At 46.7% G+C, this 24,397-nt stretch overlaps 1 protein-coding gene across 2 annotated transcripts in view; it reads left to right on the forward strand.

Moving 5' to 3' along the window:
• The first annotated feature begins 298 nt into the window (after positions 1-298).
• Positions 299-24,397, forward strand: part of TEDC1 (tubulin epsilon and delta complex 1) — a 74,365-nt gene continuing 50,266 nt past the window's right edge. For both annotated transcript variants that reach the window (XM_066608604.1, XM_066608605.1), the window contains exons 1-2: positions 299-468; positions 11,617-11,713. In XM_066608604.1, coding sequence (XP_066464701.1) covers positions 349-468; positions 11,617-11,713 — 217 coding nt within the window. In that variant the 5' untranslated portion in view covers positions 299-348. The remainder of the gene's footprint in view (positions 469-11,616; positions 11,714-24,397) is intronic.

Below are 24,397 nucleotides of genomic sequence, written 5' to 3' on the forward strand. Positions count from 1 at the left end.
CAGCAGCCGTGCACTACACACTACAGTTAAGCAGACGTGCACTACACACTACACTTAAGCAGCACGGGGTTAGGGTTTAGGTTTAGTGTTAGGTGTAACCCTAAACCCAACCCCGTGCTGCTTATGTGTAGTGTGTAGTGCACGTCTGCTTAACTGTAGCGTGTAGTGCACGGCTGCTGAAGGCAATCCGCGTGCACGCTGTGTAGTCACATGGTGCCGAAGAGCCAATCAGGTGGCTCTAATCAGCAGCGCTGCTTAACTGCCGCTGAAAAGGGAAATATGCCTCCGGCGTTGCTTAGCAACGCATGGCAGTGGCGGTCGTTCAATTCAGTTGTAGGAAGTAAGAAGATGAGCCGCGTGAAAAATGTGAGGGAGGCTCTGTGCGCCCTGTGCCGGGTGTTATCCTCCTTGGATTCATACTGGGATCCTGAAATGTTCCGGAAGTCTAAATTTAACAGTCCAGAGGCGGTAAGAGACGCACATGCGGGCCTAGTGCTGTGGCAGCCAATCAGCGCACGCTTTTGATATTGCAACATGTATTTGAATGAGAGGTGTAATCTGATTGGTTGCCGCGGGTGTTCCACTCTCTATGTATATGAGGTGTGCTCTACCACACTGCGCATAACTGTAATAGGGGATCCAACAACTGCGCCACAGAGAAATAATATTTTAAGAAAGGCATTGAACTCCTGGAACTAAAAGGGAGACAATTAAAAATTGGAGGATGGGACAATGTTTTTATTTTTCCATTGACACAGCCGCGGGAAGGCTTGTTCTTAACATGGCCAACTGTAGTTTTTATTTTTTGTAGTTTTACATGTATGTATTGTAAACTTTTATACATTTTTCTGCTTTGAAGGGCGCGTAGAAAAAACATAAATTCTGCCATAGTTTTTTTTTTTTTTTTAACACTGTAAGGCTGGTTTTACACAGGGCGGATTTGCCGCGGAAATTCCATGCAGAATTTCGCTGTGGCAAATCCGTCTGTGGCCGCTAATCCCGGAATTAGCCAGTCATGTGAACGAGATTTGTCAAAAATCTTGTCGACACGAACGGCCAATTAGTTGTGGATTCCCCAGCCGCAGCATGTCTATTTTTTTTTTATTTGTCTATTGCAGCCACGCTCCTCTCTATGGGAGTGCCGGCCGCAACGGAAAAGCATGCAGGCAGGCCACTCCAAAACCGGCGGCTAAGTGCTGGCGGGATTATGCAATGTGTGAACCCAGCCTTAGGGCTTATTTACACGAGCGTATATCGGCCAGCGTTTTCACGGACAGACGATATACGCTTCCATCTGAGCAGTCCCCTCCCCTTCCCTTCGGGCTTATTTACACGAGCGTATATTGGCCAGCGTTTTCACGGACAGACGATATACGCTTCCATCTGAGCAGTCCCCTCTCCTTCCCTTCGGGCTCATTTACACGAGCGTAGATCGGCCAGCGTTTTCACGGACAGACGATATACACTTCCATCTGAGCAGTCCCCTCTCCTTCCCTTCGGGCTCATTTACACGAGCGTATATCGGCCAGCGTTTTCACGGACAGACGATTTACATTTCCATTTGAGCAGACTCCTCCCCCTGCCCGGGAGATAAGCTCCCATCCCTAGTCCATAGCTAGCAATGGGAGTGGGTGGGACAGAGCTCCGCACCCTCCCATTGCAAACGCCAAAGTGGAGAAGAGAGGCAGAGGACCGGTAGGGGGGAACTGCTTAGATGGAAGCCTATATCGGCCAGCCGGGAAAACGCCCGCCGATATACGCTCGTGTAAATAAAGCCCTAATCATTAAGCACAAATGACACAATATATTTTTCTGCAGGATGGTACAATTAAAACGGTGCCATTTTTTTTTTCTTTAGCTTTTGCACAGTACGAATGCTTTTTTTCCCGGAAATTATAATTTATTTTTTTTACATCGTTACATTGAAAGTATCATTACGTTTTTATTTTTCCATGGACAGAGCACTTAAAAGCCTTGTTTTTTGTGTGACGAGCTGTAGTTTTTTTTGTACCATTTTTGTCAGTGGTGACCAGCCGGCGCATGCGCAGAGCGGAGGCGGCCCATCACTGCTGACATTTCTGTGCGGGCCTATGCAAGACTCGCACAGAAATAGAACATGCCACAATTTTGTTCTCCGCGTGTGATTTCACTCGGACAAATCGCGGTCGTCTGCCTAGGATTGCGTTTTCTAATGCAATCCTATGGCAGCGGCCAAGGGCGAAAATTCTGTGGAATTTCCGCCCTTGTGCAGGTGGCCTATGTTTTTTTTTTTATGTCTCTGTAAGGGACGTGAACCAGAAAAGCTCTGATCACTATGTTAATACATAGTGGTATGTTTGTACTGCAATGCATTGTCACTCACAATAGTGAGAACAGGCCATGATAGGCCCCGGGACGCCAGTGTCTGGTTGCTACGGCAACCCAACATCCCTTCATAATTACTTAGCGCTCCCTTTGATCTACATTGATGACGTCATCTAAGGAGTTTACAGCGGGGATCGGTTTTCTCCCTAATCCCGGCTGTCAGTCACAACCGGCTTCCACTGTGGGATGGCGTAGGCTTACTTCTGAGCTCGTGCCATCCATAGGATGTACATTTACATCCTGCTGCGTTAACTACCACCTGTGCCACAACTTAAACCTATGTCATTGTTCGGACAACATCCCCTCCATAGGGGCTAGCTGTAGTAAAATAACAGAGCACCGCCTCTAGGATGCTGCAGCTCGGGCTTTTGTTATGACAGCTGCTGTCACCAGAAGTAAGGTAGCGCTGTAGCCAATCAGAGGCTGCAGTGTCACTACTCATTCATCTGGCAGGCTCTGATTGGCTGCAGCAGTCACCTGACTTTCAGTGATGACAGCTGTCACAACAAATGCTGTGACTACAGCGGGGCTGCAGCACTGGATCTAGGCGGCAGCAGAAGGATAAATACTACTCTGTTAGTTGTCTTACTGCAGTCAGACCTATTAAAATGATTTTGTCCAGTAACAGGACAATCCCTTTAAGACCCCACTGGACCATATATTTGTGGTAGCCATTTTGGAAGGCTGAAAACGGGCCCAGCGTACTGAAGGGATAGCGGAGAAGAACGGCTTAATTAGTCACCCTATGCGATGTTCACATGGGACGAATAGGCTGCGGAAATTCTGCCAGTCGAAAAACCCCTTCGTTAGTTCAGCTGGTGTTTAAAATATACAGGCAATTGGTGGGTCCCAAAAGGGGTTAATCATTAGATCTGTTTGCCTGTGGAGTGCGGGTCAGCCAGGGCAGGAGCAGGATGAACACCAGCTGAACTGAGGAAGGGGTTATCCCCGAAACGCGTTTTCATAAGCTGATCACGTACTTTTATTAAATAAAAGGAGATGTTTCACATACCTTTGGTCACTTCCTATTTGCTTTAATCTGGAGTGTTGCGCCGTCTCCATTGCCAGTTTTTTTTCTATTCTCTTACTCTATCACGCCCACCCAGGTGGTGCGTCATCTGGTCAGGCAGTACCTCCATTATTGAAGTTACCACTTCACGACTTTTATAGTATCATTATTCACAACAAACACAACGGTACGGGTTTTGCTCCACCCCTCTTTTTCCTCCTCGTCCATATCAGCATAGAGATGGTACTGAAAGCCAGAACTCCTGATGGTTTGTCCAATAGAGGCTGTGTTGATGGAGAAAAGGAGGGGGCCAAGGACTGAGCCCTGGGGGACCCCAACAGAGAAGAGGAGGTAGAGCCAGCAAAGGAGACACTGAATGAGCGGTCAGATAGGTAGGAGGAGAACCTGGAGAGAGCATTGTCCTTTAGTCCAATAAAGCGAAGCATACTGAGTAGAAGTTTGTGGTCAAGAGTGTTAAATGCTGCGGAGAGATCAAGGAGGATCACTAGGGAGTAGTCATCGATTTAGCTGTCAGGAGGTCATTTGACACCTTTTGTAGAGGCAGTTTCTGTGTAAGTGTAGGGGAGCAGAAGCCAGACTGGGGTCAAAAAGAGTTTTCTGATAGATAGCTTATATAAGGTGGGAGTAGACCAGGTGTTCTAGTAGTTTGGAGATGAAGGGGAGATGTAAGATGCGTCAGCATCAGTCGAGTCAAGAATCGGTATATTTAGCAGTGGGGATATGATAGCATGTTTGAAAGAGGAGGGAAAAATGCCAGAGAGAGGTTGAATATAGTGGTGAGATGGGCTATAATTACCGGGGAGAAGGACTGGAGGAGGTGTGAGGGGAGAGGGTCGCTAGTGGAGGTAGTGGGGCGAGCAGAGGAAAGCAATCTGGAGACTTCTTCCTCTGTCAGTCTGAGTTCAGGGAGTGAGCGGGAGCTAGATGCAGTACTGATGAGGCTAGGGTCAAGGCTAGTCAGAGGTTATTTCCTGCCGGATGTCATCGATTTTTCTTTTTGAAGTAGGCAGCTAGCTCTTCAGCATTGAGATCTGTCAAGGGGGGCTTCAGTTTAGGGCTGAGAAGGGAGTGACAAGTATCAAAGAGCCGTTTAGGGTTGTGAGATAGTGAGGAGACAAAAGAGGTGAAGTAGACTTGTTTGACATGGTGGAGGGCTAGATTGTAGGTTCTGAGCATGAATTTATAATGGAGAAAGTCCACGGACGTTTGCGACTTTCTCCACAGCCATTCAGAACATCTAGAGCACTGCTGAATGAAGCATGTTTGAAGCGTGAGCCATGGTTGCCGTGGTCTTCACCAGATGGCTTGGGTCAGGAGGGCGCCGCTTCATCCAGGGCATGTATGAGAGTAGTGTTGTAATGTGCGGCAGCCAGGTTGGGGCAAGAGAGGAGAGAGATGGGGGACAGAGAAGACTGTAGGGACTCAGCAAAGTATTGTGTGTGAATGGCCTGAAGGTTCCTGTATGTACAGTAGGTAGGAGGGTCTGGGGAGATACCAGGAAGCTTACCAGCGAAAGAGAGGAGGCTATGGTCCTAGAGCGGAAGAGGGGAGTTAGTTAAGTTGGAAGCAGAGCACAGACGGAGGTAGACCAGATCAAGAATATTGCCATCCCTGTGAGTTGGAGAGGCTGTGAGTTGTGAGACACCAAGGCAGGAGGTGAGCGATAGAAGTTGAGAGGCAGATGGGGTGATTCATGGGGATGTTAAAATCACCTAAGATGAGGGTTGGAATTTCACATGATAGGAAGTGGGGGAGCCAGGCGGCAAAGTGGTCCAGAAACAGGCGAGGAGCACCTTGGGGGTGGTAGATAACTGCTACCCGCTTGGACAGCGGATAAAAAAGTTGTAGCATATGTACCTCAAACAATAGAAAAGTGAGTGCGGGGGAGATGACCTGGTAGGTACATTTCGGGGATAGAAGAGCACCTACTCCTCCTCCAGGCCATGTCAGACTGCTGTATCCACATTTCTGTGAGAGCTAGCAGATTTAGAGATTTAGCAGTAAAAAAGTCATGGGTGGTGGGGAGTTTATTGCATGCCGATTGGCTGTTCCAGAGACCACATGTAAAGGGGTCAGGGAAGGGTATGCATGGGCTAGTAGTTGGGCTTGAGGGGTGTCTAAGTGAGTCAGGTAGGAGGTAATAGTTAAGTGTTATGATTTTTTTAAAGGCAGGGAGGAATACCAAAAATGTGTGTGTGTGTGTGGGGGGGGGGGGCAGGCAACCTCCTTAAGAGGTTAAGCAAGAGAACAGCCTTACATAGTATGTTATGTTAGGTTGAATGAAGACAATGACCATCTAGTTCAACCTGTTGCCTGTTTCAAACCCTTGTTGCTCCAGAGGATGGCAAAAACCCCAAGAGGCAGAAGCCAATTAGCCCATTTGGGAGAAGATTCCTTCCGGACTCTATAATGGCAATCAGAATAATCCCTATTATCCCTGTCGTCTCCACAAGAACACCCTCAGAGATTGCCCCTCCTGATAGGACAGGAGAAACACAGAGAGATTTAAAGCACCCCTTTCCTCAATGCTTTTCCTGTCCTATCAGTAGGCTGGTATCCAAAGAGGTGCTGGCAGCTCTTGGCGTTCCTGGCAGAAAAAAATTCCTTTCTTTCTTTTTTACCTACGATCAGCATGGGCTGTTCTACCTGGTTTGAATTCTCTTAATTGCGGCCAAAAAATGTGGAACCCTAATAGGCACATCGCTGCCGTGCTTCCAGGTCCTCTCCTAACCTGCTCCTGATGGCTCGGTTGATGGCACGCATATGCCCCACTGTAGGGATGGGCACGGCTCTCTGACATGGCATATTACCTTTTTCTATTTGGGCTGCATACAGTTTTTTACCTGCGAGGCTATAAAGCTTTGCGAATTACAGCATCTGACAACCCGGCTGAAAACCCTGGTCTTGTAACTAGCCTATTTTAGATGCATCCTACAAAATATGCATTTAAGTAGCTGTAGGCTGCCTGCTCCCATCCTTGACGGAATATCGCGATATTCCGCCACTGGGGACGAGGGGGGAGCACTGACCGGTCTCCACGATGAGCCTATCTAATTGATAGGCTCACCACGGAGAATCGCGGCAAATCGCAGCATGCCCCGATTTTAATCCCGCGAGTGGAGAATCGCTATGGTTTTCCGCTCGTGGACGTCGGGCTACGCTTTAGTAGTTAGCCTATTGAAAGCATTCACTGCATTACCTGCAGACATATTATCGCCCACGGATAACGCAGTGATATATCGCCCGTGGACAGGCAGCCTTACCGATCCTTTTCCCTGCTGTTCTTTTTAACAGAGGGATAAGGACTTGGCCAGTTCTTCTAAAACACGACTGAAAAAATGTCCTTCATGTATGAAAGAAATTCTCTCCAGGCTGTATTAAAACTTTATGCAAAATGTGTATAGCAAAAGTAATCAAGGAAAAATCTGGGGATTTTATGAATGATATAAAGACGTTAATTAGCGATGAAGTTCACTCTGCATTGGCTTCTCAAAATCTAATACCATCCACTCCTTCTTCTGTTCTAATATCATATAAAAGAACAAGTAGTTTCAGTAATTACTCTGATTCCGAAAAAAGCGCCATTTTCTTTGAAGTTAAAGAAGGAGAAAATCTTCATGATTCCTTAGATGATGATGGCTATAAAAAAATTCTATTCAATAGAGATGATATTGATGAGCTAATTAAGGCAATTAGAGCCACTCTTAATATGGGTGAGCCAAAAAAGCCTAGAACTATTCAAGATGAAATATTTGGTGGTCTAGGAGAAAGACTAAAACATACTTTCCCAGTCTATGAAAATATACATAAAGTAATTAAAAAGAAATGGAATAAACCAGAAATGAGTTCTTTCATTCCAAGAGTTATTAACCCCTTAGTGACGACCCAATAGTGTTTTTATGTCCTGCAGGACGTGTATGGAGGGAGATAGCGGCGCTATCTCCCTCCATACAGCACGGGTGCCAGCTGTTTGTTACAGCTGACACCCGCGGGCAATAGCTGCAATCCGCCGCGCGGCCGATTGCGGCTATTAACCCTTTAAATGCCGCTGTCAATTCTGACAGCGGCATTTAAATCCCCCAAACAATGTTCAAGGGTCCCGTAGGCCCCCCCCCCCCCCCCCCCCCCCCGCGCGCGCGCGGTGAGATCAGGGGAACCGTGCAGGTGTCATGGCAGCTGGGGGCCTTGATAGACTGCCTGTCAAAAAGCAGTATGTCATACTGCAGGAGCGATCAAAGCATCGCTGGTTGTGTTCCCCCTGGGGACTGAAAGAAAGTGTAAAAAAAAAACAGTAAAGTTTTACTAATTATTTTTAAAAAAAGTAATAAAAGTTAAAAAAAAAACCTTTTGCCATTTTTGCAATAAAAGAATCTAAATAATAAAGCAAAAATATGTATTTGGTATCGCTGCGTCCGTAAAAGTTATTGTGCGCAGAAAATATAGACAAAATAATTTTAAAAATTAAATATCTTTAAAAAAATACAAGTAGTACAGCAAAAAAAAACTATATAAGTTTGGTATCATAGTAATCGTATTGACCCATAGAATAAAGTTATCATGTCATATTTTTGTTGCAGTTTGTGCGCCGTAGAAACAGGACGCACCGAAAGATGGCGGAATGTCATTTTTTTTTTTCAATTTCTCTCCACTTGGAATTTTTTAAAGTTTTTCAGTACATTATATGGTATATTAAATAGTACCATTGAAAAATACAGCTCGTCCCGCAAAAAACAAGCCGTCATACTACAGCGACGTCGATGTATAAATAAAAGTTACGATTTTTTTAAAAGGAGGGAGGAAAAATTGAACATGGAAAAAAAAGCTCCATCACTAAGGGGTTAAAAGACGTTATCCCTTCACAGAGGATGATTGTGCGGACTTGGAGGCCATTCTGAAAGGGAATACCCAAGTAGTTAAGGTTGCTAAAGTGTACCTCCTTAGCCTTTGAAGATGACACACAGCTAAGAGATCCAATGGGTTGAAGAACAGAAAGTCTCTTAAAGCAGACAAGAGAGGCGGCTTCAGCCTTGCTTCAACCAGGAATTGTAGCCACATGAGTGGTTCGAGATCTTAATGGTTGGTTAAATTAATTAAAGTAACATATTTAAAATAAAACATCTTGTGCACAAATTCTAGATTCACTGCCAATTCTTAAAATTGCCACAGGTTTTTTGGCAGACATTACTGCAGAGTTGGTCAAATTATCAGCACGTACTACAACTTTGTCCATTTCGACTAGAAGAGTTTAATGCTTAAAATCCTGCTCAGGGGATATGGCTTCAAAATATACGTAATGTTCTTTTTCATTTCATGGACAGTTTCTGATTGAACCAGACCTAGATAAAATCTTGGAAAAGGCTTCAGATAGGTAAAAAGGGTTTTCCTGAAGAAGAACCACAAAAACAGAAAATCCTTTTTTAGCAACTACAGACAAATTCAAGAGGCTAGCAGAGGTAAAGGCAAAACAGGATGCTAGCGTTATGCAAAAGGGAGTAGAAGAAGGAACTTCCTCTTCAACCGCAATCAAGAAGGCAAGATTATAGGCCTTTTCATGGAAATGAGTTTGGCTTTGCGAAAACGTCTGGCTTTCAAATATCATAAAGGGGAGATACCACATAGAGTTCATTTTTGACCCTCCTCAGAATTTTACAATAAGCTCTTGCCCCTCATCTCAATGAACTCTGATTCAACATGGACTTTAGGATCTATTACAGGATTTAGCTGAGCAAAGAAAGGGCTATTACTCCAAATTATTCCTTGTTGAAAAACCCTATGGAAAAATTTCACATAATTATTAATCTGAAACCTTTGAACAAGTTAATAAATGAGATTCAAGATAGAATCAAGAAGCTCAAAAAAGAGGCCTTTATTGCAACTATAGACCTAAAGGATGCTTGTTTTCATGTTCCAATCCATCCTGAATCTCAACAATAGCTCAAATTTGCAATACCTATGGGAAGGGAAGTGCATAATTTTTCATTTAAATGTCTGCCTTTCAAGATATCTTCAGCTCCCAAATCGTTATAAAGATAATGGCGGAACTGGTAGTCATCTTAAGTAAAAAGTTAATAATAACAATTCCATATTTAGATGACTGAGGAGCTCTTAAAGTCCCATTTACTGCTAACTACCCAGCTTCTTCAGTCTCTGGGTTAGACAATCAATTAGAAAAAAATTAAAAATGACTCTAAATTATTTTGGACTCTGACAAGTAATGCACTTTTCTCCCTACAGACAAAATGCTTCAAATTAAATGCTTTCTAAAACTAAAAACTTGCCATATTCAATCAGCTATGTCCTTTCTAGGGAAACTGACCTCTTGCATACCAGAGGTAGCATGGGCGCAGTTTCATACAGAGTTCCTCCAGAGTGCAATCCTTTCTATATGGAACAATGAACAGACTTTACTAGACAGGGAGATGATAATTGGGAACATTGTAACAAATTCTCTGGTTGTTATCAAACAATTTGAAGGGGAGTCAGTTGTTTTCAAGATCCCATGATTTAAATCATGACAGATGCCAGTTATGATTAGGGGGCTCAGATAGTCCACTTTTTTTGTGGAGTAGACAGAGCAAGCTCTTTTTCCAGCTCCCTGTTCTAAAAATCCATTTAATATATGGTCCCCGGATAGGGGACGTATCAGATAATAAACTTCATTGGGGCCATGAACTGGTATTTGCATTTCCTCTGATACTCAGAGTTCTCTAGAAACGTCTTCGTGAAAAATGCCCTCTGATGATTATAGTCCCGCTTTTGGCCTTGGAGAAGCTGGTTCTCTCTTCTGAAGATCTTCAGCATCCAGGAAACCAGTACATCTTCCATCCCTTCTGGATCGAGTAACCTATCAAAATGTATCAAACCTTCATCTTTCAGCATGGATACTGAAAAATTGATCTGAACCTTGTTGTCTAGTAGGAAAGATACTACCTACAAGATTTTCCGTTTTTAAAGTGTAGAAAAAAAATTTGCATGATGTAGTGGTAAAACGAGATTCCAGTCCTCAACTGCAAATATTTCTTTTTCTTGATTTCCTTCAAATTGGACTAGACATAAGTCTTTCTCCTAGTACATCAAGAGTCCAGATGGCAGCACTTTGTGTTTTTACAATACTAAACTCTCAGAGGTCACATGGGCTTCTAGGTTTTTTTAAGGCGGCAGACATTAAAACCTAGAATTAAGAATCTATTTCCATCTTGGAATTTAAACCAGGTCTTTAAAGCCTTTAGCTTCAATTCCTTTTAGAACCTTTAGATTCTAACCCAATTAGAGCCCTAACACTGAAAACGTTTTTTTTCTAGTTACCATAGCTACAGCGCGACCAGTGAGTGAGCTTCAAACTTTGTCAATTCAAGAGCCTTTTTAGGGTCCCTGAGAATAGAATTCTATTTAAACCCCTCATTTTTGCCCTAGGTAGTATCATATTTTCATAAATCTCAGGGTATTGTAATTCCCTTCTTTCGTAATAACCAGAAAAATGACCAAGAACGTAGTTTCCGCAGTGTTGATGTGAGAACAGTTCTGTAATACATTGAATCCCAAAAGTCAGTGGATCATTTATTTATCCAATTCTTCGGTCACAACAAGGGGGGAAAAAGGGGCTAAGAGCCCCATTTCCAGATAAATTTGTCTTACTATTATTGAAGCACAGAAAGCTTTCAATGAACCAATGGGTCTCAAGGCCCATTCTACCAGAGCCTTTTCTGCTTCTTGGGCAGAAGAGGTCTCGTCTTCTGTTGATCAAATATGTAAAGCTGGCTTTTGGAAAAAATTACATAGCTTTACTAAACCTTATAGGCTAGATGTTCGGGGAAATGAAAACTTGTGAAGACAATCTCAGGTGGTGCTGTCATGGAGCCTTTCAGGAAACCGTATTACTGATTGGCCTAATTCATCTTTTTAGCCATCTAGAATTAACCGTTGAATGGTTCTGCATAGTGAGGTGAAAGGGTGGTTATTTGGGAAGGACTGGTGTTATCATCAGCCTTCTCCAGTTACCGATTCTATTGTCCCAGCTGCAATCCCATCCCTTAGTACCCTGGCCACCTACCTCAGCTTCAGCCCTAGTTATAACCTCAAGATGATTCTGTGTCCTTGATTTTTATTGGAGAAGAAATGGTACATTGTGAGTCTATAGTGGTCATTACAGTACTACGAATTAGAATACACCTATTGAGTTCCTCAGTACAAATTATTGTTTATCTAATTTTTTTACTTCTTAGGCATCCAAGTTCTGGAATCTGCTGTTTCACTTACTAGAGCAAATCTTTTCAAGCAAACATAATTCATCACCTTCAACATATGAAACGTTCAACATGGGTATGTGACAGTCTTAAAGTGGCACTATCTTTTCAGACAACTTATGCTCATCTTCATTTTAGTCTCATCATTTCTGTAATACAGTTGCATTAAAAACTTTGTTGCTTTACCTGTAAATCATATTTGCAGTGGCTGCCACCAGGGGTCTCCCTACTAGCTACTCTGTAGTCCACTCTCTGTCGTTGTGCACAGAGCTTCCTTAGCGACAAAGACACAGACATTTCCATAGCAACAAGGGAAAGGGTTATATTAACAGGCAGCTTCCCTGCAATTACGGGCTGACAGATCTGCAGGCTCTGATAACTATCTGCACAATCTCTGCCTCTCCCGTTGTTATTGTTTTTATGTTTCTATGCACACATTATACTGGGTTTACTAACCATTGGGTCAGAATGTCTCCAAATGCCTGAATCATTCTGAGAGAGCACAGGGACGGGCATTCAGATACTGCCTCCCCGCTGATTGGACCAGAGACTGCACAATGTAGTATAAGAAGTAAGGGCAAGAAAGTGCAGATCAGTGATCTACTGGCCGAATACTAGGCTTGCTACTCGCCCCTTCCCAGCAGAAAAATGAGGAAGACGACCTGAAAATCAGAACATACAGATATGAAATGGGGTGTAAACAGCATCAAAACTTGTTGAAAACTCAGGTACGCTTTAAACTTGATAACTTTAAAGGGGTTATCCAGGCAGCGCCCACCAAGATACACCAAAATTGGAGCAGAAGCACTGCTCTGACCCCTGTGTAGTGCCCGGTGCTAGAAATTGTAGGCGCAACTCTAGTTGAAATCAATGAGAGCTGCGCTTGTAATTGCAGGCTGTGGGGTCCCATTGATTTCACTGCTTAGATAACCCCTTTGATGGCCAGACTACTTAAGTAATTTTTTTCTAATAATACATCTATGGCAACATGACCTAGAAAATACGGACTAATTGAGGACTTGTATTGTTTTTACGTCCTGCCGCTGCAGGACATGTATGGAGGGAGAATGCTGGGTGATCTCCCTCCATACATCACGGGTGTCTGTTGTTTCTTACAGCCGAGACCCGGTGGCAATAGCCCTGATAAGCCATGCTGCTCTTCGGAGCTGTTAACGCTTTAAATGCCAGTTCTGACAATTCTGAATGATGTTTGAGGATCCGAGATCACAGGGAGCTGTGAGGGTGTCATGGCAGCCGGGGGCCTTCTGAAAGGCCCCCAGGGCTGTCATGGCAGAATTCCTATCAGGCCATACCGTAGCTTGATAGACTGCCTGCCCAATAGCAGTATGATGTAATGTTGTAGCATTACATCATACTGCAGGAGCAATTAAAGCATTGCAATGGTGTTGTCCCCCCTGGGGACTAAAAGAAAAGAGAAAATATGAGCAATAAAGTTTTTGAAATTTTTTTTTTTTAAAAAGTAATTTAAAAAAAAATCCCTTTTGCCATATTTATAATAAAAACCTCTACATAATAAATAAAAAATACATATTTGGTATCACTATGTCTGTAAAAGTCTGATCTATCCAAGTAACACATTATTTACACCACACGATGAACATCGTCAGAAAAAATAAATAAATAACAGAAATGCGCTTTTTTGGTCACCGTTTCCAAGAAAAATGCAATAAAAAGCTATAAAAATGCCGTATGTATTCCAAAATGGTACCAAAGGAATCTACAGGAAGTCCCGCAAAAAAATGAGCCCTGGCTCCACTGATGGAAAAATAAAAAAGCTGTTGCGTGCCGAAGATCTTTGAAAAAAAATACAAGTAACACAACAACAAAAAAACCCTCCAAGTTTGGTATCGTAGTAATCATACTGACCCATAGAATAAAGTTATCCTGTCACTGTTGTTGCAGTTTCAGCGCCGTAGAAACAAGACGCACCGAAAGATGGCAGAATTAAAAAAAATATTTCCATTTTCCAGTTTTTCAGTACATTATATGGTGCATTAAATAGTACCATTGAAAAATAAGGCTTGTCCCACAAAAAGCAAGCCCTCATACAGCTACGTCGATGGATAAAAAAAGGAGTTACAATTTTTTAAGAGGGGAGAGAAAAAACGAAAATGGAAATAAAAAAGCTCAGTTATTAAGGGGTTATGAATAGCCTATCCTCCTCTTGCCCCTATTGATTATTTAGTCCCTTATGAGGAGAATGCAGGTGCCACGTTGGTAATATAACTACAACTTTGGAATTTTTCTCAAACCTTTGAACTCCTAATAAATAGAGATGAGCGAGCACCAAAATGCTCGGGTGCTCGTTACTCGAGACGAACTTTTCGCGATGCTCGAGGGTTCGTTTCGAGTAACGAACCCCATTGAAGTCAATAGGCGACCCGAGCATTTTTGTATATCGCCGATGCTCGCTAAGGTTTTCATTTGTGAAAATCTGGGAAATTCAAGAAAGTGATGGGAACGACACAGAAACGGATAGGGCAGGCGAGGGGCTACATGTTGGGCTGCATCTCAAGTTCCCAAGTCCCACTATTAAGCCACAATAGCAGCAAGAGTGGGTCCCCCCCCTCCCAACAATTTTTACTTCTGAAAAACCCTCATTAGCAAGGCATACCTTAGCTAAGCACCACACTACCTCCAACAAAGCACAATCACTGCCTGCATGACACTCCGCTGCCACTTCTCCTGGGTAACATGCTGCCCAACCCCCCCCCCCCCCCCGCACGACCCAGTGTCCACAGCGCACACCAAAGTGTCCCTGCCCAGCCTTCAACTGCACTCATGCCACACGCTGGCCTCAGCCACACCACCCTCATGTCTATTTATAAGTGCGTCTGCCATGAGGAGGAACCACAGGCACACACTGCAGAGGGTTGGCACGGCCAGGCAGCGACCCTCTTTAAAAGGAGCGGGGCGATAGCCCACAATGCTGTACAGAAGCAATGAGAAATCCAATCCTGTGCCACCTCCATCAGGAGCTGCACACGTGGGCATAGCAATGGGGAACCTATGTGCCACACACTATTCATTCTGTCAAGGTGTCTGCATGCCCCAGTTAGACCGGGGTTTTTTATAAATAGTCACAGGCAGGTACAACTCCGCAATGGGAATTCCGTGTGCACCCACAGCATGGGTGGCTCCCTGGAACCCACCGGCTGTACATAAATGTATCCCATTGCAGCGCCCTGGACAGCAGAGCTAACGTCACATACAATACAGGTGTGCTTCGGCCCACAGTGCATGCCCCAGTCAGACTGGTAATATGTACCTTAACAGTAACCGCGTTGGTGGGAATGTGGTGGCGACTGCGGACCTAGTAGCGCGGTCTTATTTAGTTGGTTTTCGGAATGTGGCCAGGATTAAGTGGACCGTAGCGGGGGTGGTGGTGGGGGGGCTCTCTTGTTGTGTCGGTAAAGGTGAAATTCTTGGACTGCCACCAGACGGACCAATGCAAAGGTATTTGCCAAGAATGTTTTCATTGGAGGAGGAGGGGGATGTTTTTGAGGCACTACGTGTCCTCTCCACGTGTCCGTGGTTATATGCACCTTAACAGTAACCACGTTGGTGGGAAATGGCCTCGCCACCATCATGTCTTTGGGAAGCCTCCGTTTCCACACCCCAGTGACCTAGCATTAGTAGTGGTATAGGTAGAGCCCAGAATTAGTAACATTTCAGCGGTAGCATTAGGGACAGGCCCCAGTAACATATCGCTAGCAGCATTATAGGGGGAGCACAGTATTAGTTCCATTTCAGTAGTAGTAGCAGTGCAGACAGGCCCCAGTAACAATTCCAAAGCAGCAGTATAGGGGGAGCACAGTATTAGTTCCATTTCAGTAGTAGTAGCAGTCAAGACAGGCCACAGTAACATTCCTGTTGCAGCAGTTTAGGGAGATAACAGTCTTTCACATTTCAGTAGTTGCAGTATAGACAAGGCCCAGTTACATTTATGTAGCAAAAGTGTAGGCCAACCCCACACACCTTGCTGTACCATGAGTGCAGGCGAAGCCCATAAAAATTACTAGGATTACACTGTAGGCGAGGGCCCAAAAAAATTGGTGTACCAACAGTACTAATGTACCTCAGAAAAATTGCCCATGCCCAACCAAGAGGGCAGGTGAAACCCATTAATCGCTTTGGTTAATGTGGCTTAATTTGTAACTAGGCCTGTAGGCAGCCCAGTTAAAATAAAAATTGGTTCAGGTGCAAGTTTCAACGCTTTAATGAGAATTGAAACGTATAAACATTGTTTACAAAAGTAATATGACTGAGCCTTGTGGGCCTAAGAAAAATTGCCCGTTTGGCATGATTATGTGAGGTTTTAGGAGGAGGAGGATGAATATAATACACAGATTGATGAAGCTAAAAGGTCCCCGTTTTTGATGGTGATAGAGAACAATGCTTCCATCCACGGGTGCAGCCTACGTATTGTTTAGGTACCGCTGCTGTCCACTGGTGGAGAAGAGAAGTCTGGGGAAATCCAGGCTTTGTTCATCTTTATGAGTGTAAGCCTGTCGGCACTGTCGGTTGACAGGCGGGTACGCTTATCCGTGATGATTCCCCCAGCCACACTAAACACCCTCTCTGACAAGACGCTAGCCGCAGGACAAGCAAGCACCTCCAGGGCATACAGCGCGAGTTCAGGCCACGTGTCCAGCTTCGACACCCAGTAGTTGTAGGGGGCAAAGGCGTCACGGAGGACGGTCGTGCAATCGGCTACGTACTCCCTCACCATCCTTTTACAGTGCTCCCGCCGACTCAGCCTTGACTGGGGAGCGGTGACACAGTCTTGCTGGTGAGCCATAAAGCTGGCAAAGGCCTTGGAGAGTGTTCCCCTGCCTGTGCTGTACATGCTGCCTGATCTCCGCGCCTCCCCTGCTACCTGGCCCTCGGAACTGCGCCTTCTGCCACTAGCGCTGTCGGATGGGAATTTTACCATCAGTTTGTCCGCCAGGGTCCTGTGGTATAGCATCACTCTCGAACCCCTTTCCTCTTCGGGTATGAGAGTGGAAAGGTTCTCCTTATACCGTGGGTCGAGCAGTGTGTACACCCAGTAATCCGTAGTGGCCAGAATGCGTGTAACGCGAGGGTCACGAGAAAGGCATCCTAACATGAAGTCCGCCATGTGTGCCAGGGTACCTGTACGCAACACATGGCTGTCCTCACTAGGAAGATCACTTTCAGGATCCTCCTCCTCCTCCTCAGGCCATACACGCTGAAAGGATGACAGGCAAGCAGCATGGGTACCCTCAGCAGTGGGCCAAGCTGTCTCTTCCCCCTCCTCCTCATGCTCCTCCCCCTCCCCCTCCTCCTCAACGCGCTGAGATATAGACATGAGGGTGCTCTGACTATCCAGCGACATACTGTCTTCCCCTGCCTCCGTTTCCGAGCGCAAAGCGTCTGCCTTTATGCTTTGCAGGGAACTTCTCAAGAGGCATAGCAGAGGAATGGTGACGCTAATGATTGCAGCATCGCCGCTCACCATCTGCGTAGACTCCTCAAAGTTACCAAGGACCTGGCAGATGTCTGCCAACCAGGCCCACTCTTCTGTAAAGAATTGAGGAGGCTGACTCCCACTACGCTGCCCATGTTGGAGTTGGTATTCCACTATAGCTCTACGCTGCTCATAGAGCCTGGCCAACATGTGGAGCGTAAAGTTCCACCGTGTGGGCACGTCGCACAGCAGTCGGCGCACTGGCAGATTAAACCGATGTTGCAGGGTCCGCAGGGTGGCAGCGTCCGTCTTGGACCTGCGGAAATGTGCGCTGAGCAGGCGCACCTTTCCGAGCAGGTCTGACAAGCGTGGGTAGCTTTTCAGAAACCGCTGAACCAACAAATTAAAGACGTGGGCCAGGCATGGCACGTGAGTGAGGCTGCCGAGCTGCAGAGCCGCCACCAGGTTACGGCCGTTGTCACACACGACCATGCCCGGTTGGAGGCTGAGTGGCGAAAGCCAGCGGTCAGTCTGCTCTGTCAGACCCTGCAGCAGTTCGTGGGCCGTGTGCCTCTTCTCTCCTAAGCTGAGTAGTTTCAGCACGGCCTGCTGGCGCTTTCCCACCGCTGTGCTGCCACCCCGCGCGACACCGACTGGTGGCGACGTGCTGCAGCTGACGCATCTTGATTGCGATACAGAGGTTGCGTAGGAGGAGGAGGAGGAGGGTGGTTTAGTGGAGGAAGCATACACCGCCGCAGATACCAGCACCGAGCTCGGGCCCGCAATTCTGGGGGTGGGTAGGACGTGAGCGGTCCCAGCCTCCACTAAATTCACCCAATGTTCCGTCAGGGAGATATAGTGGCCCTGCCCGCCTGTGCTTGTCCACGTGTCCGTTGTTAAGTGGACCTTGGCAGTGTTAGGAAAAAACTCCCGTTATGTGATCCGGCGTCCAAATTGAAATGAGTACTCATCATTGTTTAAGTAATACCGATCGGCAGGGAGAATGAAAATGTATACAGCTGCATTTAGTGTACAATTCGTCTCCACGTTTATTGGTCATTGCAAGTTCTTTTTATAGACATATCACATATTTAAAGTGACGTAGATTCTGAGCCAAACATTACATAGGTGTTTACATCATTCAATAGCCTGCCACATGTTTAATCAAAGTCCATTCGTAATACCTAAAATTTTCCATTCTTCAGCGGTTTAGTGTGTTTACTTTTTATGGATTTATTTTGAGGTAAGTATATTGCTTATACCTATCAATTTCTGTTACTTTCTGTTATCTTTCTGTAGCTCTCTCTCTTATCAATCTTATATCTGTACTTCAACCATCTCCTGACTAGTCACCAGGTGTGGTTTTATTACTTTGTTAGTTATTCTGAGTTATTGCAATGTCTAAGGGTCATATCTGTTAATGTTGTGATTGCGGCTGATAAAATGAATATCTGAGACAGAATTTAAAGGTGATACCATACAATAATGGGGTCCTAGATAATTTCCCCCACAGCAGTAACTGCGTTGGTGAGGGCACATACAATGTTGCGGGAGACGTGGTCGTGCAGGGCTGGGACAGCACATCGGGAAAAGTAGTGGCGACTGGGAACCGAGTAGCGCGGGGCCGCCACCGCCATCGTGTTTTTGAAAGCCTCCGTTTTCACAAGCCTATACGGCAGCATCTCCAGGCTGATCAATTTGGCTATGTGCACGTTTAACGCTTGAGCGTGCGGGTGCGTGGCGGCGTACTTGCGCTCAAACAGTTGCTCTAGCGACGGTTGGACGCTGCGCTGAGAGACATTGCTGGATGGGGCCGAGGACAGCGGAGGTGAGGGTGTGGGTGCAGGCCGGGAGACGGTAGTGCCTGTGTCCTGAGACGGGGGTTGGATCTCAGTGGCAGGTTGGGGCACAGGGGGAGAGGCAGTGGTGCAAACCGGAGGCGGTGAACGGCCTTTGTCCCACCTTGTGGGGTGCTTGGCCATCATATGTCTGCGCATGCTGGTGGTGGTGAGGCTGGTGGTGGTGGCTCCACGGCTGATCTCGGCGCGACAAACCTTGCACACCACAGTTCGTCGGTCGTCTGCACTCTCAGTGAAAAACTGCCACACCTTTGAGCACCTCGGCCTCTGCAGGGTGGCATGGCGCGAGGGGGCGCTTTGGGAAACAGTTGGTGGATTATTCGGTCTGGCCCTGCCTCTACCCCTGGCCACCACACTGCCTCTTCCAACCTGCCCTGCTGCTGCTCTTGCCTCCCCCTCTGAAGACCTGTCCTCAGTAGGCTTAGCAAACCAGGTTGGGTCAGTCACCTCATCGTCCAGCTGCTCTTCCTCCGAATCCTCTGTGCGCTCCTCCCTCGGACTTACTGCCCTTACTACTACCTCACTGATAGACAACTGTGTCTCATCGTCATCGTCATCGTCCTCCTCACCCACTGAAAGCTCTTAAGACAGTTGCCGGAAGTCCCCAGCCTCATCCCCCGGACCCCGGGAACTTTCCAAAGGTTGGGCATCGGTCACGACAAACTCCTCCGGTGGGAGAGGAACCATTGCTGCCCATTGTGGGCAGGGGCCCGAGAACAGTTCCTGGGAGTCTGCCTGCTCCTCAGAATGTGTCATTGTAATGGAGTGAGGAGGCTGGGAGGAAGGAGGAGCAGCAGCCAGAGGATTCAGAGTTACAGCAGTGGACGGCGTAGAAGTCTGGGTGGTCAATAGATTGCTGGATGCACTTTCTGCCATCCATGACAGGACCTGCTCACACTGCTCATTTTCTAATAAAGGTCTACCGCGTGGACCCATTAATTGTGAGATGAATCTGGGGACACCAGAAATGTGCCTCTCTCCTAATTCCCGCAGCAGTCGGCTGCGATACACCTGGATCAGGAGCTCGGCCTGTGCCCACACCCTGACTTGGGCCTCCGCGTCCTCGCCTGCGTCCACGTCCTCTAGGCCTACCCCTATCCCTCAGCATGGTGTATTACGAGTAGAGCAGAAACAGAACGCTGTAATTAAATGTGCCGCTTATTGGCCTGTGGTTGGAGCCTGACTTCGCTTACGGAACGCACAGCAGAGCCAGGAAACAATTTTGCGTACGCCTGTAGTGAGACGTAGGTGCGTATGACTGAGCTAGTGGAATTCACAGCGCAGAAGCAGTCAAGTGGCCAAAGGGCAGTGGTAGGCCTTAAAGGGGTTGTCCCGCGAAACAAAGTGGGTCTATACACTTCTGTATGGCCATATTAATGCACTTTGTAATGTACATTGTGCATTAATTATGAGCCATACAGAAGTTATCAGAATTTTTTCACTTACCTGTTCCGTTGCTGGCGTCCTCGTTTCCATGGAGCCCGTCTAATTTTCAGCGTCTAATGGCCAAATTAGACGCGCTTGCGCAGTCCGGGTCTTCTTCTTTTCTCAATGGGGCTCCGTGTAGCTCCGCCCCGTCACGTGCCGATTCCAGCCAATCAGGAGGCTGGAATCGGCAATGGACCGCACAGAAGCCCTGCGGTCCACCGAGGGAGAAGATCCCGGCGGCCATCTTCAGCAGGTAAGTAAGAAGTCACCGGAGCGCGGGGATTCAGGTAAGCGCTGTCCGGTGTTCTTGTTTAACCCCTGCATCGGGGTTGTCTCGCGCCGAACGGGGGGGCTGTTGAAAAAAAAACAAAAAACGTTTCGGCGCGGGACAACCCCTTTAAGTATTTTGCTTCATTTTTTTAAATGGCGAGCTGAAACACCAGACAGATACTGTATGCAGCGTATATTATGTATACTGTTTCCCTCTGGCGCTATGACGGCGGTGATGTAACGGGCACAGCAGAGCCAGGAAACAATTTTGCGCAAGCCTGCTGTAACGCTTAGCTGTGTATTAATTAGGACTACTACCCCCAGCAGACACTCAGTACACTGAAGACGGTCACAGGCAGCCCATATATAGTATTTTTCCCCAATTTTTTGGAAAAAGCCCACTGCCTATATAGACAGTATATCTCTTTCACCTTTCCCACTGTCCCTGCCTCACCAGTACTGCCCCTATACTCTGTACAATGACTGCAGACGCAATGGTCTGCCTGCCCGATATACAAAAAAAAAAAATTGTACAACACTGCTAAAAGCAGCCTCAACAGTACTGCACACGGTCAGATATGACCCTAAGAAGGACCGTTGGGGTTCTTCAAGACGAATATAACACCTAACACTCTCCCTATAGCAGCAGCAGCATCACCAGCACTTTCCCTGATCTCTGTCAGAATGCATCTGCAGCGAGCCGTGGGCGGGGCAGATTTTAATACTCGGGTGTCAACTGATCTCCCCAGCCACTCACTGCAGGGGGGTGGTATAGGGCTGGAATGTCACAGGAGGTAGTTGTAATGCCTTCCATGTCTTTCTATTGGCCAGAAAAGCGTGCTAATGTCTCAGAGATGAAAGTGAAAGTAACTCGAACATCGCGTGGTGCTCGTCTCGAGTAACGAGCCTCTCGAACACCCTAATACTCAAACGAGCATCAAGCTCGGAAGAGTATGCTCGCTCATCTCTACTAATAAACTTTTGGTAGCTTTCTGCCAGCTCCCTACTCTACCTCTGTTTTGGTGACAACCCCAAACAGATACTGTAGACAATTACTTTCACAGATTTTTCACATTTGTTTAAAGGAGACAATCTGCATCTAGAGCATGGGTGCGAGTCACAATGTATCCACACTGTGCACCCCAACAGACTACAGATCCCCATAAATGCCGCAGGATATATAGTCCTGCAAGGCTCTTTCAGATATATTGGGGGTGTTGAACCACACTGTATATTGAATACTAGTAGAAAGCCTAGCCCAGACACTGACTCTAAAATATAATAAGAGGATTTTTTACTCACTATAAAATCTTTCTCGTCTCATCATTGGGGGGACACACAAAGACTGTGGGATATAGCTACTGCCACTAGGAGGTGACACCAAGCACAAAAGTGTTAGCTCCGCCCACTGGCTATATTTCCTCCTTTAGACACCAGGCTAATCAGTTTGTATGCCAGCAGTAGGAGCAGCCACGTGGGAACGGAGAAACAGCAATAGTTAGCAATAGGACACAAAAGTTATAACTAACGAAAACGCAGCACCATGTGCAACTTACAGAGCCAGGGTCCTGGCCAGGACAAAACACTGTGTCATATAGAAAGGAAGAAAGGGTGGGTGCTGTGTCCCCCAATGACGAGATGAGAAAGATTTTACGGTGAGTAAAAAATCCTTTTTTCTCGCTCGTGTCATTGGGGGACACAGCAAAGACCATGGGACGTTCAAAAGCAGTCCCCGAGGGAGGGAAAAGGAAATCATAAACGCATGCGGTCAGTTTACAGCCGTCTGTAAAACCTCCGTACCTAGCGAAGCGTCGGATGACGCAAACATGTGAATCTGGTATAATTTAGAGAAAGTGCGTAGGGACGACCAGGTAGCCGCCCTACACACTTGCGAAGCGGAGGCACCATGGCATACCACCCATGAGGCTCCCACTGCCCTGGCAGAGTGTGCCGTCACCCCAAACGGCGGTGTCTTACCCTTAGCCCGCTAGACCTCAACCACCGCCGAGCGAATCCAACGTGAGATGGTAACTTTGGAGGCCGCAAGACCGCATCTCGGACCTTCCAGTATCACGAATAGAGAATCAGAGCATCAGAATGATGAGGTCTGTTCCAAATAGACCTTTAGTCTAGGTCTAAAGTGTGCAGAGCTCATCCTCTTGGGTGGACTGCAGCTGGACAGAACGATGGCAGCACAATGTCCTCCTTCATATGGATGGCCGACACTACCTTGGGGAGGTGACTTTGCCGACAGTGCCACAATCTCAGAGACCCTGCGGAGAGAAGTAAACCGCCACCAGGAAGGCTACCTTCCAGGACCATAACCGCCATGGTATCTCTGCTAACGGTTCGAACAAATGAGCCTGTAGGGTGTCCAAAACCAGGTTCAAATCCAAAGGTGGTACCGCCCAATTGTTCGATCTGTTGCGCCATATCCGCTATATTCCCCAGAGAAGCTCCCACGAGGATTCTCCCGCATAACTGCTTCGCCCAATCCGTGATAGCCTTACTGACCAAGGACGAGGCAAATACGGGCCTGAGGGCTGAACCTGCTGCTTCAAACACGGATTTAGCCAAAGACTCCAGGCTCCGTTCTCGGGAGTCCCTGAGAGAAGAGGATCTGCTGTGGGCAGAACTGTGTGTTTTGCCAAGCGAGAAACAGGTGGATCGACCATCGGTGAAGTTAACCACTTCTCCACCACTTTCTCTTGTGGAAAAGGATACATCACGTCCAAATAACCCAACTTAGAAAAGCGCCTGTTAGCAGCTTTCCATTCCTTAGACAAAACCTTATCAAAGTCCTCATGGGGAGGAAAAGTCTTTGGGGGCGCCTGGGACGCCTAAGAGAAGGACATCACCGGTGCTTCGGGGTCCTGCTCGATGAGCTGGAATGTTTCTCGTACCGCCACTATCAAGCTTTCCACCATCATGGAGAATTTAGGAGCCTGCTCTTCCTCTGCGTCAGAGACAGAGGAGGATTCTGACAACTCCCCTTCCGAACAAGTATCATCCCTAGACGACCGCCACGACCTCATACCTGTGGAATGCAAAAGTGACAAGGAGGACGGTGACCTGGAGGACAACTGCGAGCTGGAAGGCCTACGTCACTTCCGTCGATGGGCGCGTAGCGAGCCATCCCTGACCCCATCATGCATACTGGAAGTGTCCTGGGAGACCAAAGTCCCACTATCCAGAATCGCATCAGACGGTCGGGTGAGGACAGACACCAGAAGAGACAGGGAGCAGGCCCATTCTGGCTCAACCACAGGTGAGGGCTGAATGGGGGGATGCCTGGCGATTGCACAGCCGCCTGTTTTGCAAGTGTACGGTCTTTACAAAAAGGCTCAACCTGTCAGCATGCGAACTTGGTATTACAGTGAGTGCAAGCATAATGTGTAACTCTGGCTAGTCCCAGTCTGGACTCCTGAGCTCTGGGGTCGGACATGGTGCTGGGATTTCACAGCAATAGCTGCAAATGCACGCTCAATGCCAAACTATTGTGCACTCCTGAAGAAAAAAAGTCTCACCTTGCTTCCTCGAATTCTGCTTGTTTGCATATACTTCTTGATGATTGATATACTCACACTCCTCTTTAGCCACTCGATCAGGTGGTTTTCAAACACAGAAAAGAATCCAAATTATGGGAACTTGAGGATATGTGCAGTAAAAAAAAGTCTTCTTTATTATAAACTGTGCATATTAAAATCACACGTACAGAGGACGCGTTTCAACCCGCTTGGGGTCTTGATCA

Source organism: Eleutherodactylus coqui, chromosome 6 (assembly GCF_035609145.1).
Source record: "Eleutherodactylus coqui strain aEleCoq1 chromosome 6, aEleCoq1.hap1, whole genome shotgun sequence".
In the NCBI taxonomy this organism is placed as follows: domain Eukaryota; kingdom Metazoa; phylum Chordata; class Amphibia; order Anura; family Eleutherodactylidae; genus Eleutherodactylus; species Eleutherodactylus coqui.